The following is a 17,289-nucleotide window of genomic DNA, read 5'->3' on the forward strand; positions in this document are numbered from 1 at the left end:
GTCACCAAGAACGAATTTTTGCCACTAACATGAGCAGTAACTCTAAGAAAAGGAAAATACCCCTCGTGTTCATTTGCCACGTACTTCAGAATACAGCAGAAAATGTAAATTCAAAACCAGATTAAAACTCAGCAAAACTACTTCAATAAAAAAACTCACACTTCGTTGGAAAGCCTCTCACAGTTCACTTAGCACGCGTTCATTAAAGCCAGCAGATGCCACAGTAATTTTTGTCAGCTAACAGAGCAGGCCAATTCACATCAAACAAATTCTCAATGGATACCCAGTAATTAAACACTTCAGATTTTATCTTTGGCACTGAATAGCTTCAGAAAGAAAGATCATGCATGAAATGGAATATTCAGAATCAAAGTCAAACTAGGATTTCAGCAATGACACGCATACCAAAAAAAAATTACTGTCCAGACACAGCCTCATTTTAAAGTATTAGCATGTAATGTAGTTCATCTTCGCTGTAAACACAAGCCTCAAAACGGAAGATTACACTGAATATACAATTAAAAAAAAAAAAAAAAAGCTTTAAAAACCAATCTTGGCTCTTTCAAGAAGGATCAACATCACATATGAATGCTAAATGTTAGCCAGTGAAATTTCTACTTCTGGATTTTACAATATAATAAAGCTTCTGCTTTTCTTGTCACAATTTTTAATATATTATGACACCTGTAATTTTTTTTCTTTTAGAAGATATGGTTCTGCAATATTCTCTAGAAATATTGTAGTACAAGCCTCAAACATTAGGTTCGTTTTCTCAAAACATGAACAACTCTAAATTGTGCCACCAACATCAGGCTGAAGGATCCAAAATCTCTGGCACATCAGTTGCTATGCTGGGCAACAATTGTGGTGTTTTGCTGATAAACTTTTATACTGACTCTTCTCCACACATTGCTTCTTCAAAGCCAACACATCCATCTTGGCTGGCAAAGCCCAAAAGGGACCAAAGAGTTTCCTGCAAACAGCGTTAGAAATTAATTATGTACTGAAGAGGCACTTGGAGCAATGAACTCAAATAATCCTGTGCTATTTACATATTCCCAAGCCCAGAATTAATAAACTCCAGAGCAAGTCTATGTTTAGATTTCATTTTATCCCTTAAGAAACTATAAATTACATTTACCTGTGACACACTCTTACAAGAAAAAAGCATGAGCTGTGTACACTTAGGCCTGACTTAACCCAAAGCATTTGAAATGCAAGTAAAGATGTGCCATCAGTTTAGGACATGCAGCAGCAGCAGTGTGCAGTGGCCTGGGCAGTAGCAGCCCAAGTCTACTGATAAATTCATCAGAGAGGCTGGAGAAAACCTCAATTGCTTCCCTGCCTGATAGAGGAGACAGAAAAAGCACAATATTCCCATACATACAATTTATTTCTAACTCTTTGGTACTTCAAATAAGATTACAACTAAATTTGTTACTACTTTTCTTGCAATAAAAATATATGTCCCCCTTCTCAAAGACTGTCCATGCTGCCAGTGCTACAGATAATATTCTCCTGCTACCTGTCCCTCCTGTCTCACAGCAAAGCCATGGCAAAAAATGAAATCCACATTAATCACTACATCAGAAAAAAGCTGTCCTCCTACAGAAACGTCCCTTTTCCTAATCACAATAGAAATCTCAGTCCTCAATACCAAAGATATTCTATCTAAAACATCAGTTTAATCTTGTCCTCCTACACATTTATAAACTTGCCAGGAGCATCCTTCCAACTTGTAGTTACAAGTCACATGAAACTTCTATAAAACATATTTAGTATCACTTTCACTGGCTATTCCCTCAGAGAGGAATCTAACTTATTTTTCAATAAAAAAAGCACACTACTCAGAACACATGAAATGAAGGTGAAATACACAGGGTTGATTCCACAGCCCCATGACTTACTCAGAGAGCTTAAAAGTGTGCAAATGCTGCCACATGAACCAAAGCTGCTTCTCAAAGGCCACAGCTCATCCAGTGATAGAGTTAATTAAAAAAAAAAAACAAAACTATGTGCTAACAGCCATTATCTTTGTGTTTTTAAATTTATGAAATAAATTACTGATGAGACAGGGTACATGAAAGAGGCAGTGAATTAACACAGAGCAGCCCTTGGCTGCAGTGAGTGCCCCACTGCAAACTGCAGGAATTCTCTTCTCCAGAGCCTCCCTGGCTCTTCCCCCTGCCACAGCTCACATCCCAGATAAAACTGGTGCCTTGCCTTTCCATGCTGACTACACACACTCTCCTGGGATGAGGAAAACAGGATCAAGACCCTCCAGCCCTCCTGGGAAGCCTCCATGCCCCAGGTGACCGAGACACAAAAATACAGAGAAAAAACCCCAACTGCCCAGCTGCTAAAGCTCAGTCCTTGCTTTGTAACACTCAAAAACCAGGATCCTGCTTCTGCCTTCCAAGACTAGCTGAAAAAAAACAGAAAACCAGGGGAACAGCATCATATCAGAGCATAGGTCTTGGCCAACAAAATACACTATGACATCTGTCCAGCACAGGAGTCAACTCCCACTTTCAAATCACACATCCTTTCATAGTGTAGGGTGATGAGATTTGACAAGTTTTTCCACAAGCAGAAGTTTCAAGGCTGGTTTACCAAGGAAAAATGAGAAGTTGAATGTGGTGGAAATCTCCTCTTACATGAATTACTGCTCTCTCCCACAAATAACACAGCTACAGCTTTCTCGGGCTGAGGCAAGAGAGAAAGTTTTCTCTGATGAACAAACAAACCTTTTCATCTGTTTTTCTCTGCACTAAGTACTTTGGAGAATTTTCTATTCCACTCTAATTCCTCCAACACCCTAAAATTTGTATAGCCCTCTTTTACTACTAATCTTTCTCTTTTTTAGATGTTGCTTTTGGTTTCTCTTCTACTTCCACTCTTCTTAAAGTAAGTACAGTGACTATTGCATCAAAATGCAACTTTGTCATGATGGAAACATCTGCTAATTCTGGATGCTGGGGTGCATGCAGAGGTATCCCAGGCCACCTGCAGTAACACTCTTGTTATTCTCTTGTAAGACAAAGCAGGCTGAGAAGGAAGGAGGTGTGCTCGGGAAAGGTCTGGCTCTGCCAGGTGTGCAGTGCAGCTCCAGGGCTGTGACAGAGCATCCCTGCCCTTCATCCCCCACCTCCCACCACCACACCTCACAGGCAGGAGGAAAAAGCCCCAAACAGAGCATTCAATACCAGATGTTCTTCCCAATGATGCCCTAGTGTGCTTTTAGCCCTGAATAAACTGGCAAGTGTCACTGCCTGGGGTGTGCAGCACAGCCGAGGGAATTCCTGCACTGAGCCCCCAGAGCAGCTCCATGGAGCCACCACAATTCAGGGCCAGGGAATTCCTGAGAGAGCCTCTGCTCCAGGATCCAATGGCCTCGGAGTCAGCCACATCAGCCTCCTACCATTACTGCATCCATCTCAACTTTCCTGCAAATTCCCCCGGAGAAGAGCCCTTAATGAAGAAATCATCTGCCTCAGGGCTATGTAAATGGCTCATATTTACATCACTTTCTTGGCAACACAGGCACATCACACATAAAACACTGTATTTCCCCAAAATGGAGAAAACGTGCTGTGACAGGTACCAACATTGAAAAAGAACTTTTCGGAGGTGTATTTTTCCTGTCATAATATGTTGTGTTATATTTTTGAGGAAAATAATCGAAGAACTTTGCACTAAAAATAAAAAAAAAGACAGCTCTGCAATGAAAACAAAGTAAAAAATGAGTTTTCCTGTTTATCTAAAACACTACCACAGAAAGCCTTATTGTGTGGTTAAATGACATAATTACGCATGATTTCCAAAAACCCACAAAATGGTCAGCATTTTTTCTGCCTGAAAAATACCCACAGAATTTCAGTAAGAATGTCACACTAGCAAGACATTTTTACATCCAGACTGTTTAAATTAATGGTACAGCAGAATACACAAGCACAAAACAGGGAAGAATATATTGCTTTTACACGGCTTAAAGTATCTGAAGACACTGAACTTTCTTGAATTAAAATCTAGATTTACTGTTCTCATTTCCTTGGCCCAGCAGTCCCAACTTTATGCATGAAACGAAGTGGGTCTCATTCCTTGCAAAGCACATGCATTTCCCACATCTAAAACAGCTGGCACAGATATGAATATTTGGGATCACATGGCTCAAACACAGTCCTGTTCCTCCAGCAGGAAACCATCTTTTACCCTAAGCAAAAAATGACTGATTTCCCTGCTCCTGGTCTGCATCCTCAAGAATCCGTGAAAAGTGTTATTAACTCTGGTAAGGGACTGCAAGGGGCCCTAAATGACAAAGGAGCATTAAATTTTCCCTGCAAGATAGAAAGTTTAGGAAAACAACACTTAGCAGAGAGGGAAGCTTAAGCAGCATCAGTGATTCAGCACCCTGGATAAATTAAATTGTGCTCTAATGGCACAAATACAATCAAACAAACCCAGAGAAATTCAACCAGGCCTCCCAATTCACCTCTGATCCGGTTTTGGGTGGTGACAGTAGAAATAAAAGCAGAAAATTTTGAGTTTCAGATCATCATTGCACCTCTAGTGTTTTACATGAAGCTGCAGAGTTTTCATTATTTCTTAGTTCACTTCTAGCTGTAATGTGGCAAAACTTCAGGGCAATTAAATATTGTGGAATCTTTACTAAATCAACTGATCTTTTGCCACCTCCAGCAGCTTTCCATAACCCTCAGATTCAGCTACTGTTGACTTCCCCTTCTCAATTTAGGCAAAAGAACAATTCTAAATACAGACCATATTGCTGAGGCCTGAAACATTTTGATGGTGTATTAGGAGAAAGGGTCATATTTAAAAGTGAGGGTAATTAACACTCAAAACCAACAACAGAATTATATTTGTTTTGAAACATTTATGACATCAAAACTAATGCTTATTCTACAAAAAATGAACTGAACTACAGTGAACAGAAGAATTTCTCAACTGGCTAAACCAGAAATACATCAATTTTTAAAGTGAACTTAACCATAGAATCTAGAAGAAAAAAAAGCTATAGACATGATGTGGTGACTTATTTCCTGCTAACTGCATTAGTACAGAGTTTTGTTATTGCTTGGACACACTTATGCAACAAACATTCTTATCTGCCAGATAAATGCAAAACCAATTCCAATTCAAGTACCATTAAACACACAGTAGGTTGTGACAGATAAAACAAATATAGTTCTTCATAAGAAAACAAAAACAATGATCCTCCCCCTAAAAAAGTCTGATTTAGATGTATTTTAGGTTTTATCCAACAAGCAGATGACCAAAAGAACCTCTGAATAGCATCTGAAGCCAAGGCACATTGCAAGAAAGTTTTTGTTTTAGGCACATGACATTTCCCCACTGAAATCTGAATCAGATTCAAACAAACCTTCCAGATTAGACAAAAATTAATGTAGTGTGCCACCTGTCCCATAAACAAAAGTCCATCGATGGCTTTTTAGCAACCCCACCCTACAGGAAGGTTCATCTGAAGACCATACAGAGCCATGCTTTAAACAAAGGCAAACAAAAGATGCAAAATATAACTGGTTTCTCCCACCAATTCCTCTCCACAGGAACCTGTGCCTCCAGCCCCCAGAAACTATAATTCTTGTGTAGCACAAATCAAAATATTTTCATAAGCAACAGGTCCTTCAAGACAATAATGAACAAAATCCCCACACAGAGTCTCACATTTCTAACTTTCCCATTCATATTCTGCATTAATCACTTCATTCCTGAACAACCCAGTGAAGTGAACAATTCATAAATGGAAAGGTTTATTGTGTATCTACAGTACATGAATTGTGCCTCAGCAAATGTCATCAAACAGAAAAACTAAGGGAGGTAGATGGTTCTTCACCCTTTTTTCACCATATTCTGATACTTAATTTTCCCATTCATTGTCTGGTGCTCATTCTGGCAGTGTCTGGAGCAGAGTTTGCACATCCATCTCTAACTCCCAAGCTCCACAAGCTGCTCTGTAAATGATGCTCCCTGGTGCCAGACAGGGCAAGTTCCTCAGAGGCAGCTGCAGCTCACCAGGAGCAGCAGTAAAATTCTCTCAGGAAGCCTCAGTGTCCCCCTGCCTGCCCCAGAAAGGGACAGGCCACCAGCCCAGGGAACTCTGCACACAAACCACTGCAGTGCAGCCATGCCTCAGAACAGGGCTCCAGAGTACTGATAAAAACCATGATTAAAGCACTCACACAACACTGAGTGGAAATTCTTAAACAGCAGGACTACCCAGCTAGGTTTCTTCAAGTCCAATTTTATCACAATCTGACCAGCATTTGCATATCATGTTCTTCAGCAAGAGAGGCAAAAGTAGGTCAAAGAAACCATCATGCATTTCTTTGGTGCCACACTGAAGGTAATTTTGTATGCATTGAGTCATCTGCATCTTCCTCAGCCACTGCCAGCTGCAAGAAGTGGGGAGAGAATGGAGAATAAAATATTTTCCCATTAGTCCCATTTGCTGCTATAGTCCTACTCGTGCAGGCTTTACCACAACAGTACCACAGAGTAAAAACACAGGTAACAAAATGGAGAATAAATCCAGCTTAACTGCTCTGTTAGCAAGCCTCACTTTCAGGCACCAAAGCAGGTAAATAAAACCTTCCTTAAAAATCACTGCCAAATCCTGTCAGTCTTACAGACTAATTTAATAGTTAGTGGCACTGAAGTCAGCAGAGTCACCAGTTTTCTACCAGCATTTTTGAGTTGTTTTGTATCAGCATTTATGAGTAGTAACACCTATGTGGGACACTCAGGAGGTACCTCCCAGTACAGCACCCAACCTCCCAGCAAGGGTGAAGTGTCCTTTCCACTCCACTTTCTGGCATTTTCCCTTGAGTCAAGTTGGAAGAATGCAGACCTTATCACATCTTTGCTATTTAAACAAAATGGGCAGATATAACTGCCCTGTTCTTGTCTTGGGGCTGCACATACACACTCCCTATCTGCAGGAATATAGCACATTACTGAGATCATATTTGCATGATTTTTAAATCAAGTACAAAAAAGCCCTATTGCTTCATTTATGAGAACTCTCTATTCAGCTTTTAAAAGACAGAAAAATCAACACTTCTGAACTGGCTTCATGTTCCCATCCATGTTCACAGGCCAGCCTGTGTGGGAAACCTGGCTAGTCAAAACAATATTAAAACACAGCACTGTAAATCTGGTAACAGATAAATTAAGTAATTTATTAGTTTTAAGAAGCAAAGGTATAATCATAAAATTTGTCAAGTATTTGGCCTGCATACACTCTAGTTTAACTAGCTTATTTGACTATTTTAAAAAGTGACAGCTCTATTTTATCACTATCAGAATCAGTCTGTATCCTTTAAAACCCCATCTAATCCCAATTATGAGTAAACAACAAACATCCCACAAATACTGAAACAAGGAAAGAATTTTAATGAGAAAACAGTCAAGAACTTAAAGCAGTCCTACGGAACCCATTGAAGTTTTTTGGGTTTGTTTTTGTTTAAAGGAAATAGTGCAAAATGTCCTTGCAATCCCAATGTTCCCAAGACTGTAACCCGAAGGCCCCCTTAGATGCCATGCCTTAAAAGGCAAAAAGAGTCCAGACATGCTGGTGAACGAGAACATTAAAACAAGAGCTGTGGCCAGCACATGCAGAGCCCTGCCAGCTGTACTGGGAATGCACTGGAGCCTCCTCCTGGGCTGGCTGACACGGGGGATGCACAGTAACCCCAGCAAAGCAGCACAGAGCCCCCAGGTGCCACTGCACAACTGCAGACCCCGGCGTTCCTGAAGCGTGAGCAGCCTCAGCTGCAGGCTGGGAAATGCTCTGCAGTGCTGCCCTCACCTCCAGCACCGCCCTGCACACCCACACTGCACATCCACACTGCTCCCACAGCAATTCCAAATGTCACTAATTACAGCTGCATCTCTGCTCTCAATACCGCTGTGGTTAACGAAAGGTGGCGTCTACATTAGATAAAAAATTTCTAAGCATTAAATGAAACAATTAGTTTCTTTTAGAAGAGCGTGTGATCAAACAGCTAATTAATCAATTCACGACATTCTAGAGGCAGTATCAGTTTCTAGCATGAAAATAATTTCCTGAGACAGAAGTTACTACAGATTGCTACAGACTTGGAGAACTTAAGCATTTAATAATATTCACAGCCATGCTCGTTGCTTTCTTGCCACAAGCATTTCAGTTTAAAAATGTACAAAAGTACAGAAAATTCCTAATATGGAAATGGTTGTAGTCGATTCATAAAATAATTTGGAAAAAAACTGCCAGACCTGTTTTGAGTAGTGCTGTATCACTGGCAGATTGACAGCACCAGAAAATGTGGGACACATACTGAGAAAGTAAGAAAATTACAGCCTGAAAAATATTCCAGGCTGGAGCTTTTCAGCTCCGTTCTCAGCCGATGAGCTGGTCCAGCTCAAGGCTAGGGATAATTTCTCCCAGGGTGATAATTTGGTCAAAATAAAAAGGAATTAAGAACAAGATAGAACAGCTGTTGGGGTATGTGACCAGGCCCTAAGCATGGGGTGTCTTCTCTCTGAACCAATCACCTTTCCTCTACTCTTGGGGTTGCGAGTCATGCTATAAAACCAAGTGTGTTTCTGAATAAACTTGTCTCTTTCTTCCTGTCATGACAGACCACCATGTAGCTGTGCATCTTATTTCCGCCGTTAAAACCCCTTTCCACGGCTACAGAAAACGCCCCGGGTTAGCTTCAGTGGAAGTCACAGCAGCAGCAGCACCTTGTGCCACTCGGACGCGGCACAGGACATGTTCCTACTCACTGGCACTGCTGGGCTTTCGGGCCCTCCTGAAGGGAGCTCACAATCCCAACCAGGGCAGCTCACTTGCAACCTCAACACTTTGGGAACGTACAGACGAGCTAAAGAAAATTTAAAGACGTGCAAGCATCACCACCTGAATATGAAGTTACATTTAACAGAAGTTTAACTGGATGCTGGAACACTTGTCTGGGTAAAAATGCATCCTGTTCTTCCACAAGCTAAGGCATTACACACCAGAGCCTTAATTACAGATCATTAAACACCACAGCCAGGAATCTGATACTCTGAGTTATAGTCCCCAGTTTAATTTGCACATGGTGAGATGAAAACATCAGAGGATCTCTGCTCACCTGAACCCCAGTGTGGACTGTGAGTGGCCCTCTCACTCCGGGTCAGAGCTACACCAGCTCTAGGACCCGTCTGCCCATCGTCAGCAATATTTCTGACCCATCTTTTCTCTACTCATGGTTGGATGTTCTTGCACCTATTCTAAACCAGGTTGGTGTTATCCAGCTTTTGCTTCCCTCCTCCCATACTCTGGAGTAGATGGTACAAGTTCTAGGGAAACCTAAACATTCATTCCATGTTTTGGAAGCAACTATAGAAATAATCTGAGAATTAGGTAACTGGTTTTTTCGGTTTTTTTAATAAGAATGTATTTTTAATTGCAGCTCTAATAAGTGGCAACTTTAGCACTACAGAACAATTAGCAGGTGACCTAAGGTTAAGATGATGCCTGGGAGTGGCTACCTAGAACAGAGGCTAGACATGGTTAAAAGAATAAAGTAGGTATTTATTTAACACCTTCAGTAGGTACACCTTGGGCAGCCCCTCCAAGAGGGACTCCCAAGACAGATGATGGCCATGAGTTTTTCAGACAATTGTAAGTTTGGTCTATTTACATACCAGGCGTTAATTCTCCAATTACAGCTTAAGGTAATGAAGTCATATTCCCCCAGTTTGCTCCCCACAATTCACTTTTGTTTATACTTTTTGGGGCCTGAGGCTGTTGGGTGTCCTTGAGTTTCAGGCCTAAAGGGATTGTTGTTTTGTCTGACCAAAATGTGAAGAGAGTTAACTAACACTCGACATGGAGTTTACATACACTAATGCAGTACAGGATTTGAAAAATACAAAAGCTAAAATCCTAACACATCAAGATGTCTCTTCATTGTGCATTTAATTTTCTTTGTACGCAAAATTTCAGTACAAAATTATTTGCTGAGGTCCTGAAACAAGAGATTTTGATAAAATGCAATTTTGAGCACAGGATGATGATGGCTACTGAAAAGTGTGCAGTTAATTTGACAAACCAATGCACTAACTCTCACCAGAAGTTACAGATGCCTTCAACACTGATTACGTTAAAATAAAAACACAACCCCTTTAATTTCTAGCCCTTCTTATCTCAAGATGATAATTAAATCACTAGGGAACCTCATCAACAAAAGACACTACCAGAAACATTCAAATAAAGATAGCTTTCCAATTATTAATACCATGAGAACTACATTAGTGTAGTGCATCTATGACTATTGCACTGGTTCATAATGGAACAGGAAAAAATACAGCATACTTGGTACAGACATTGTAGGAATTTCTTCTGAAATCAGAATTCAAAAACTACCCACCATCATAAGAGGGAAATTATTTACAGGAACTTGGAGTTTACTGGCAGGAGGATATGATCCCATGGCCAGATGGTAGTTAAGAGACACCATGAAAGAAATCAAAACATATTCACCTTTCTGTGGGAAGACAGCCACAGTAATTTCTTTAGTTATTCACAGAAACAACAAAAGGCAAAGCTAAACCCAGTTATCTTACTATTCTTCCACAGTAAATGTTAGGATAAAAATTTCACCACACAGCAATGCAGATCCACAACCTTTGAAGAGAAACTTTTTTGAAGAAAAATGAAGAGTTTCAGAGCCACTGCAGAGACACCTGAAGAGGGTATCTAAGCAGATATGTGCATTACAAATTTGATCCTCTCAGACATCAACCTTTTTCTAAGACCAAATACCGGAGAACTGCAGAGTATCTGCTGAGATACTCAACATCTTCTGAACAAGCAGCTACAAATGCCACCAAAAATGAAAGCTCAGCATAAGACACAAAAAAAAATCACTAAGATTTCTTACAGTAACACACATTCGTTGTTTGGAGAGTACAAGAGAATAAAAAGGTGGATGATGCAATTCATCATAGAATGACTATAAATTGCCAGTGTGATCCTGGGATGAAAGAGGAGAAGTGTCCGGAAAAGTGGCACTGCCCAGAGTGGTGGCACCCAGCCCAAAGGCCAGCACTGCTCAGGCTGTGGCTGCTGAGAGCCCACAGCCCCTCTGGCACACAGGGCATGGGAGGGTGGCCCCAGAGCAGAGAGCCTCTTGTCCATCACTGCCCAAACCTTTCTGCCCTGCCCCATGCAGCAGGAACAGGGCTGGCTGAGGGCAGGAGGAGTTACAGCAAGTGCCAGCATTAACAATGGAATAAAGAGCTATAAATTGTTCAAACTGAATCCACAACGAAAGGAGGAAGGCTTCTATCCCTCCAAAGTACAGAATAAATGAAGAGAACTAAACCTTAAGGTGAAACTATCACCTATGAATAAAAAAGGCAGGTATACAGGGCTGCCTGGGACTCGAGGTTCTCTCTGAGGCTCAGGTGTCTCCTGCAGTGCTCTGTTTTTCTCTAGGAGCACCTAGTGCTTCCCACCAGGACTGACTGCCATGACCTCGCTCAGAACATCAGCCCCTGCCCTCTAGTAACTCCCTGGAACTGAATTAACACCCCACTGACAGAAACCCAAACTTCACAACAACCAATGCAAAGGCAATCTCCCTTTACTCACACTGATCCAGTGGTCCCCTGACTTACAGATGGCAGCTGCCTGAGAAGCATCCTGCCCCAGCCACCCATTCCAGCCAGAATCACACCCAGAGCACTGCAGAGCCAAAGCAGCAGGCAAGGCCTCAGATGTGACACATCACACACAGGTGGGAGGCTGGGGGCTCCATCTAATCCTCTCCTCCAGCTGAGATGCTGAGCTCAAGACACAAGAAGGCAGCAATAACTAAATATGAGATTACTGAACACCTTAGAATAGCTTTCAACCAGATTCTAATACCCAGCCATTAGCTCACTGACTGGAACATTAAATGTTATTACTCTAATTTTCTAATATAATTAACAATGAGAATTCTCCATTGTCTTATTACCCATGTAGGCATGCTTTCCTGGCTTTTGAATTTTGTTTTCTTCATTGTAACAGAACCTGACAGCCAAGAGTTTCACTGTAGTCCTGGCCTCAGCAACTCATTTCTGAATCTGGAAATGTATAATGACAGTAAGCCACAAAACAACTTTTTTTCAATGTTCAGCTACTCTCCACCAATGAAAACGGAACTTTTTATTCCAAAAACTGTGAACATCTGAACTGCTGTTCCCACCAGATTTCATTTAGCTCAAACTGCTGCCTCCCCTGGCAATATCAAATGCTATAGACAAGAAGACGAGAGCAAGCACACAGTGATACTTCCCAGTGCACTCATCAGCATCTCGCAGCTCAGAGACCTCCCAAGCAGAAGTATTATCTTCTTTAAAAGGAATCTCTGATGGATTTTTGTAGCATTTGGAACAAACACATGAGGAGAAGAAAGTCTAGGGCTGTCTGAGCCACAGAAGCCGTCACCAACCACCACAAATGCCATCCACCTTCTCTCAGCCAGCACATGCTAAGGGGTTTCTGCCTCTTGCTGCTCCCCCAGAAGGCTGCTCTGTGATCCCACTGCTCCAGGTAAACCATTCCTAACTGCTGCCAATGTCACAGGAACTGACCAGGCACAATTCCCCACACCCACTGGCCCAGCTACTAAAGGTGATATGTTACTTTAAACCAAGTGCCTGTGCAAAGCTGGCAGGATGCCCGAGAGAACCAACCGGGTTCCCAACAGGATTCTGCCTGGTTTTCCTTTTCTTAAAGCCTATGAACAGCCCAGCTGGAGCTACTCTCCCAGAAAAAGGGAGCAGCACACAAAGGGCAGCCACGACTGGCCACAGGAATTTCAGTAGCAAATATGTCTATGCCAAGCTTTAACGACAGTAAGATCCTTGAAGGTGCAGAATTACAATAATCAAGAGAAAATAACAATAATGCATTTTGAAAAGCCAAAATCTAAAATGAAGGGGGGAAGGGGAAAGAAGACAGTCTCATCTAAAGTGAAACTATTTCCAGCAAAGAGGTGGTCCCTGCTAACTAGCTCATCTCCTTTGCATGACAGAATGGGCCCCTCCTTACTCCTCACACAGTAAACACCTTTTTTCAGCAAGCATACTAGGGAAAAGGAGAGACTGCCCTTAGGAAATTCAAGGGAATGGGGAGAAAGTACTGAAATAAAACAAATCATTTGAGGACATCCATTTTCCAGTGATATCCATTTCATTATGGTACAGCAGTCTCCGTGGGAAGTATTAAAGCCTTCTAAAGCATGAGAAACGAATTCACGCCAGAAAGTAATGAGAATAAACTCTGAAGAACATTCCTGCTCTGCTCTCCAAGGACAGACACCTCCCTCTCACACCTGCATGAGAAAAGGTACTGCTCCTTTTAAAGGCCAGAAGGTCAACGGAGACAACCTCTCCAAAGGAAAAACATTTCCCTGGTTAGCACACAAGCGTCCTGGCTTCTCCCTGACTTCCCTTTCGAGTTCAAAGTCTCATTAGAACAAAACCAAACATGAAAGCTCCAAGCTACTTTAAGTCCTTCCCCACCCTTGCATTTCCCTTAGGGCCCTTTGTGTGTCACTTCCCACCTGTGTGGTGACACCCTCAGGTGTCTCAGCCAGCCAGGAGCCCTGCACACTCCTTTTCTGATGTGGTCCAACACTGCTCCCTTCCTCCGAGCTGCTGTAAAGAGGCTACAGCTGCATCCCCACAACAGCAGATGTTCCCTCACAGATCCCAACAAACACACAAAACTATTTCAATAGAACAGATAGATACAGGCAAAAGACTCCTTTCTGAAAAGCTCAGCTACACGGCAGTAACATTGTCAAAATCAGGGAAATCAGTTCAATGCTGTTCCACATGGGCCCTTTCCCTTACTCCCCCACTGTTCCTCACACTGCTATTACTGACCACTGGCAGGCAGATCCAAGGACCAGGAACTCTTCAGCTTGGCCATAAAGAGGAGCTGTAAGCCCAAAATTGTACAGTTTTCCAGTCTGCAACCAAATCTAAACTTAGCAAAAACCAAAATAAGGCTCAGAAATAAGCTGCACAACACTATACATAAAACATCATCATAACCCATTATGCTGGTGTCCATTCAAAGGATACTTTGGGGCATATTCCCTTGAAATATTAATGAGTTAAAACTATTGTCCCCTCTAGTAGCACTGACATTATTCCATATACCTACAATGTCATCATGGTTTCCCTCTTGTAACAACCCCTTTACTTAAATTCACAAAGATAAATCTACAACACATTAACAGAGCCTTACACCTATTTTAAGTGGTGTGGGGTTTTCCCCATTCCCTGTTCCTTCCACTTTTGACAGTCAAAAATGGGCATTTGGGAGCAGGGCCATCCAAGCCACAAAGAGCAGCAGTTTTCCTTCTCACAGCACCACGGGGCAGCTTGTGGGAAGCCCTTCAACCAATGATTAGAACAAGCAGAAGCAATGTCTGCCTTGAGCTGATATTTTGCCTGCCAATCACAAACATATTTTAAGACAAATCCTGATGCTAAATTAAGCAAATGCATTGTAATCTTTCTTGTAACATTCTTTTTTACTATAATACATTTAGAGACATTTATCTTAACCAGTACTTGCCTTTTTCCTTTTTGTAATTTTTTTTGTGTGCCAGGAGGTCCTTCTTGCTTTTAAGTGATAAGAGTTCTACACGACAGACTTTGTTATGTTTCAGCTCCTACAGTATTTTTGTAAAGGCATTATTGAATATTGTAATTGAAATAATTATACTTGGCAAATAAGCAACCTAAGTACACAGTGGAATGTGCTCTCTCCTTCTTTTTCCAACACTGCTCAGTTTTCTATTGGTTTGCAAATGTCAGTAGTCTGCTCTTCCATTACCATCAATGAAGAGTTTTTTTGAGTACAACTAACCAGGCTGAGGTGGTGCATAGCCTTCCACACTACACTAGCTAATTTAATTTCTTCTTAACTGCTGCCCCTCTGCATTCATGCACTCCTGGGAACCACATGCAATAGCTCGGATCATTCTTATGAAAAGGGCACAAAGCATGGCTCAGTTCCTCTGAAGACACTGCTCTGCAAGCATAAATATTCCCAAGGATGAACTGGGAGTAGCAGTGTCTTTGTCCAGAGACAAGGAAACCTCTCTAACTCCAGCAGAACGTGTTTTTCCCCCATCTTTCTTTATACGACTTAAAAACTTATAAGGTGTACTCCATGTATCTTTGGGATTTGTTCCAAGCAAGCCAGATTTAATAATAAAGGATTCAGTTACGATCAGTAATTAGTCATTTTAATGACAAGTTTTTAACAAGGCTTGCCACAGTTATTAGAGCACTGCAGAAAGGATCTGCAGTAGGAACTGAAACAAAAATCCCGAGGGCGGATTATTTCAGTTTATCAGGCAGCACCACCCCAGGATTTCCACCACATGGACATTTTTTAACAGCTCGAAGACAGGTAGATGTTGCACAGTGATGACAGATCCTTTGGCTCCAGTCCTGAACACACACAACACACACACTGCTGGTCCCTGCTTGTTTCACTGGGCTAACACGCTCACTGCTACCACTTGCAGAGCACAGACCCTACCCTGCGCTGGGGAGATGAGAAGAAAACAAAGCACACTTCCAAATCCTGGGTTTTACTGGGCAGTCATTAAAAATGAATTCATCACCAGAATCCTCTATAAACCTGTGTGCAGCTGAAGCCAGGATACTTCCAGAGTGTTTTTCACGAAACCTGTATGTGCAAGTTTTGCCTTGTACTAACCAGCAGTGGTTTTAAATACCAAAGGTATATAGATGAAATATTAAACTGTTTCTGGCATCACACTTCTCAAAGAACTTATTTAAGTTACAGGAATTTGCAGTACCCAAGGAACTGCTCAAAAATCTATTTCAAAGTGATTGCTATTTTCATTAAACACCTCTTTTCCTAATAACCTGAAAAACACATTTGTTGATTTGAAAAATATAAATATCATAGTGACTTGGAACAGCAGATCGGATGAAGGCAAACATCAGCACTAGGACCACAGAAACTGCTGAAATGCTCTGGTGTTTATTACGTGTTTCACTGCTGCGGTGGTCCAAGCCTTGCAAGGCACCATCAAACTGAACCAGCTCAGGTGTCCAAAGTACACGAACGAACCCAGCTCACATTTAATTTCACAATACAAAACCTCACGTTTGGTGTTCGGGGGGTTTTTTAAATGTTGCTTTCTTTTTACTCGGTGCATTTAAGAGAACTTCAGCCCGCTAAGAGCAAGCAGGCGAGGAGGGCTCTGCGAGCTCCGGGCGGACCCCGGGCCCGCCGCGCTCCGCTCCCGACACCGGGCGGGTCCCAGCGGGCCCTGCTGGGGTCACACCGTGAGGCGCCGCTGCCGAGAGCCCGCCTGCCTGCCGTGCTGCCCGGCCCTGCAGCGCTGCTTCGCTCCGCACGCCGGCCATCCGCGGGCACACGGCCCGCCTGAAAGGCAGCCCAGCCCGGCCCGGCCCGGCCCGCACCGCTCCCGCCGCGGTACTCACCACCTCGGCCAGCTTCAGCCTGCCCAAGGTGCCCCGCAGGTAGTCCAGGTCGCAGCGCAGGCCGCCCAGCCCGCGGCGCTGGCTGACGGGCTCCGTGGTGGGCTGGTAGGGGCTGCTGGCCGCCGAGATCATGGAGGCGCTGGACGCCTCGCCGTCGAAACCCTCCAGGTCATCGCCGTTCCTCATGGTGCCGGTGCCGCCGGGGGGTGGCCGCGGGCTCCAGCCCGAGCGCCGCGCTCAGCTAAAGCAGCGAGGACTGCATGGCCGCTCCGCGCCCGCCTCAGGCACAGCGGCAAGGGGAGCGCACGGGCAGCATCGCGCGGAGCGGGGCCGCGCTGCGGAGAGGCGCGGAGTCGTGCGGAGACGTGCCCGGGAGCGCTGCGGAGAGGAGCGGAGCGGTGCTCGGGTGCGGTGTGAAAGGCGCGGAAGGTGCGCGGAGCGGAGCGGTGCTGTCCCGGTGCGGAGCCGTGCCCCGGCCAGGGGCGCGCAGCTCTGAGCACCGCAGCCCGCCCCGCCGCAAAAGGGCGCGCTCCCGGCTCACGCTGCCCTGGTTCTGATGCCGATCCCAATGCCGGTTCTGGTTCTGGTCCCGATCCCGCTCCCGGCACAGCAGCTCAGCTCCGAGCGGCGACGCCGCAGCCGCTCCGCCCCCTGCGCGGAGCGGAAAGGGCGGGCAGGGCCCGCCCCGGAGGGTGCGCAGCCGGGCGGTGCCTGCACCGCACCCGC

General features: G+C 43.6%; 1 protein-coding gene across 1 annotated transcript in view; it reads right to left on the reverse strand.

Annotated features, from left to right (window-relative positions):
* Positions 1-17,180, reverse strand: part of CMTM4 (CKLF like MARVEL transmembrane domain containing 4) — a 30,026-nt gene extending 12,846 nt beyond the window's left edge. Inside the window, exon 1 of the mRNA XM_014887909.2 lies at positions 16,564-17,180. Within this exon, the coding sequence (XP_014743395.1) occupies positions 16,564-16,749 (186 nt within the window). The 5' untranslated portion in view covers positions 16,750-17,180. The remainder of the gene's footprint in view (positions 1-16,563) is intronic.
* Between the last annotated feature and the right edge of the window lie 109 nt (positions 17,181-17,289).

The sequence above is a fragment of the Sturnus vulgaris genome, chromosome 12 (genome assembly GCF_052056855.1).
Source record: "Sturnus vulgaris isolate bStuVul1 chromosome 12, bStuVul1.hap1, whole genome shotgun sequence".
Taxonomy (NCBI): Eukaryota; Metazoa; Chordata; class Aves; order Passeriformes; family Sturnidae; genus Sturnus; species Sturnus vulgaris.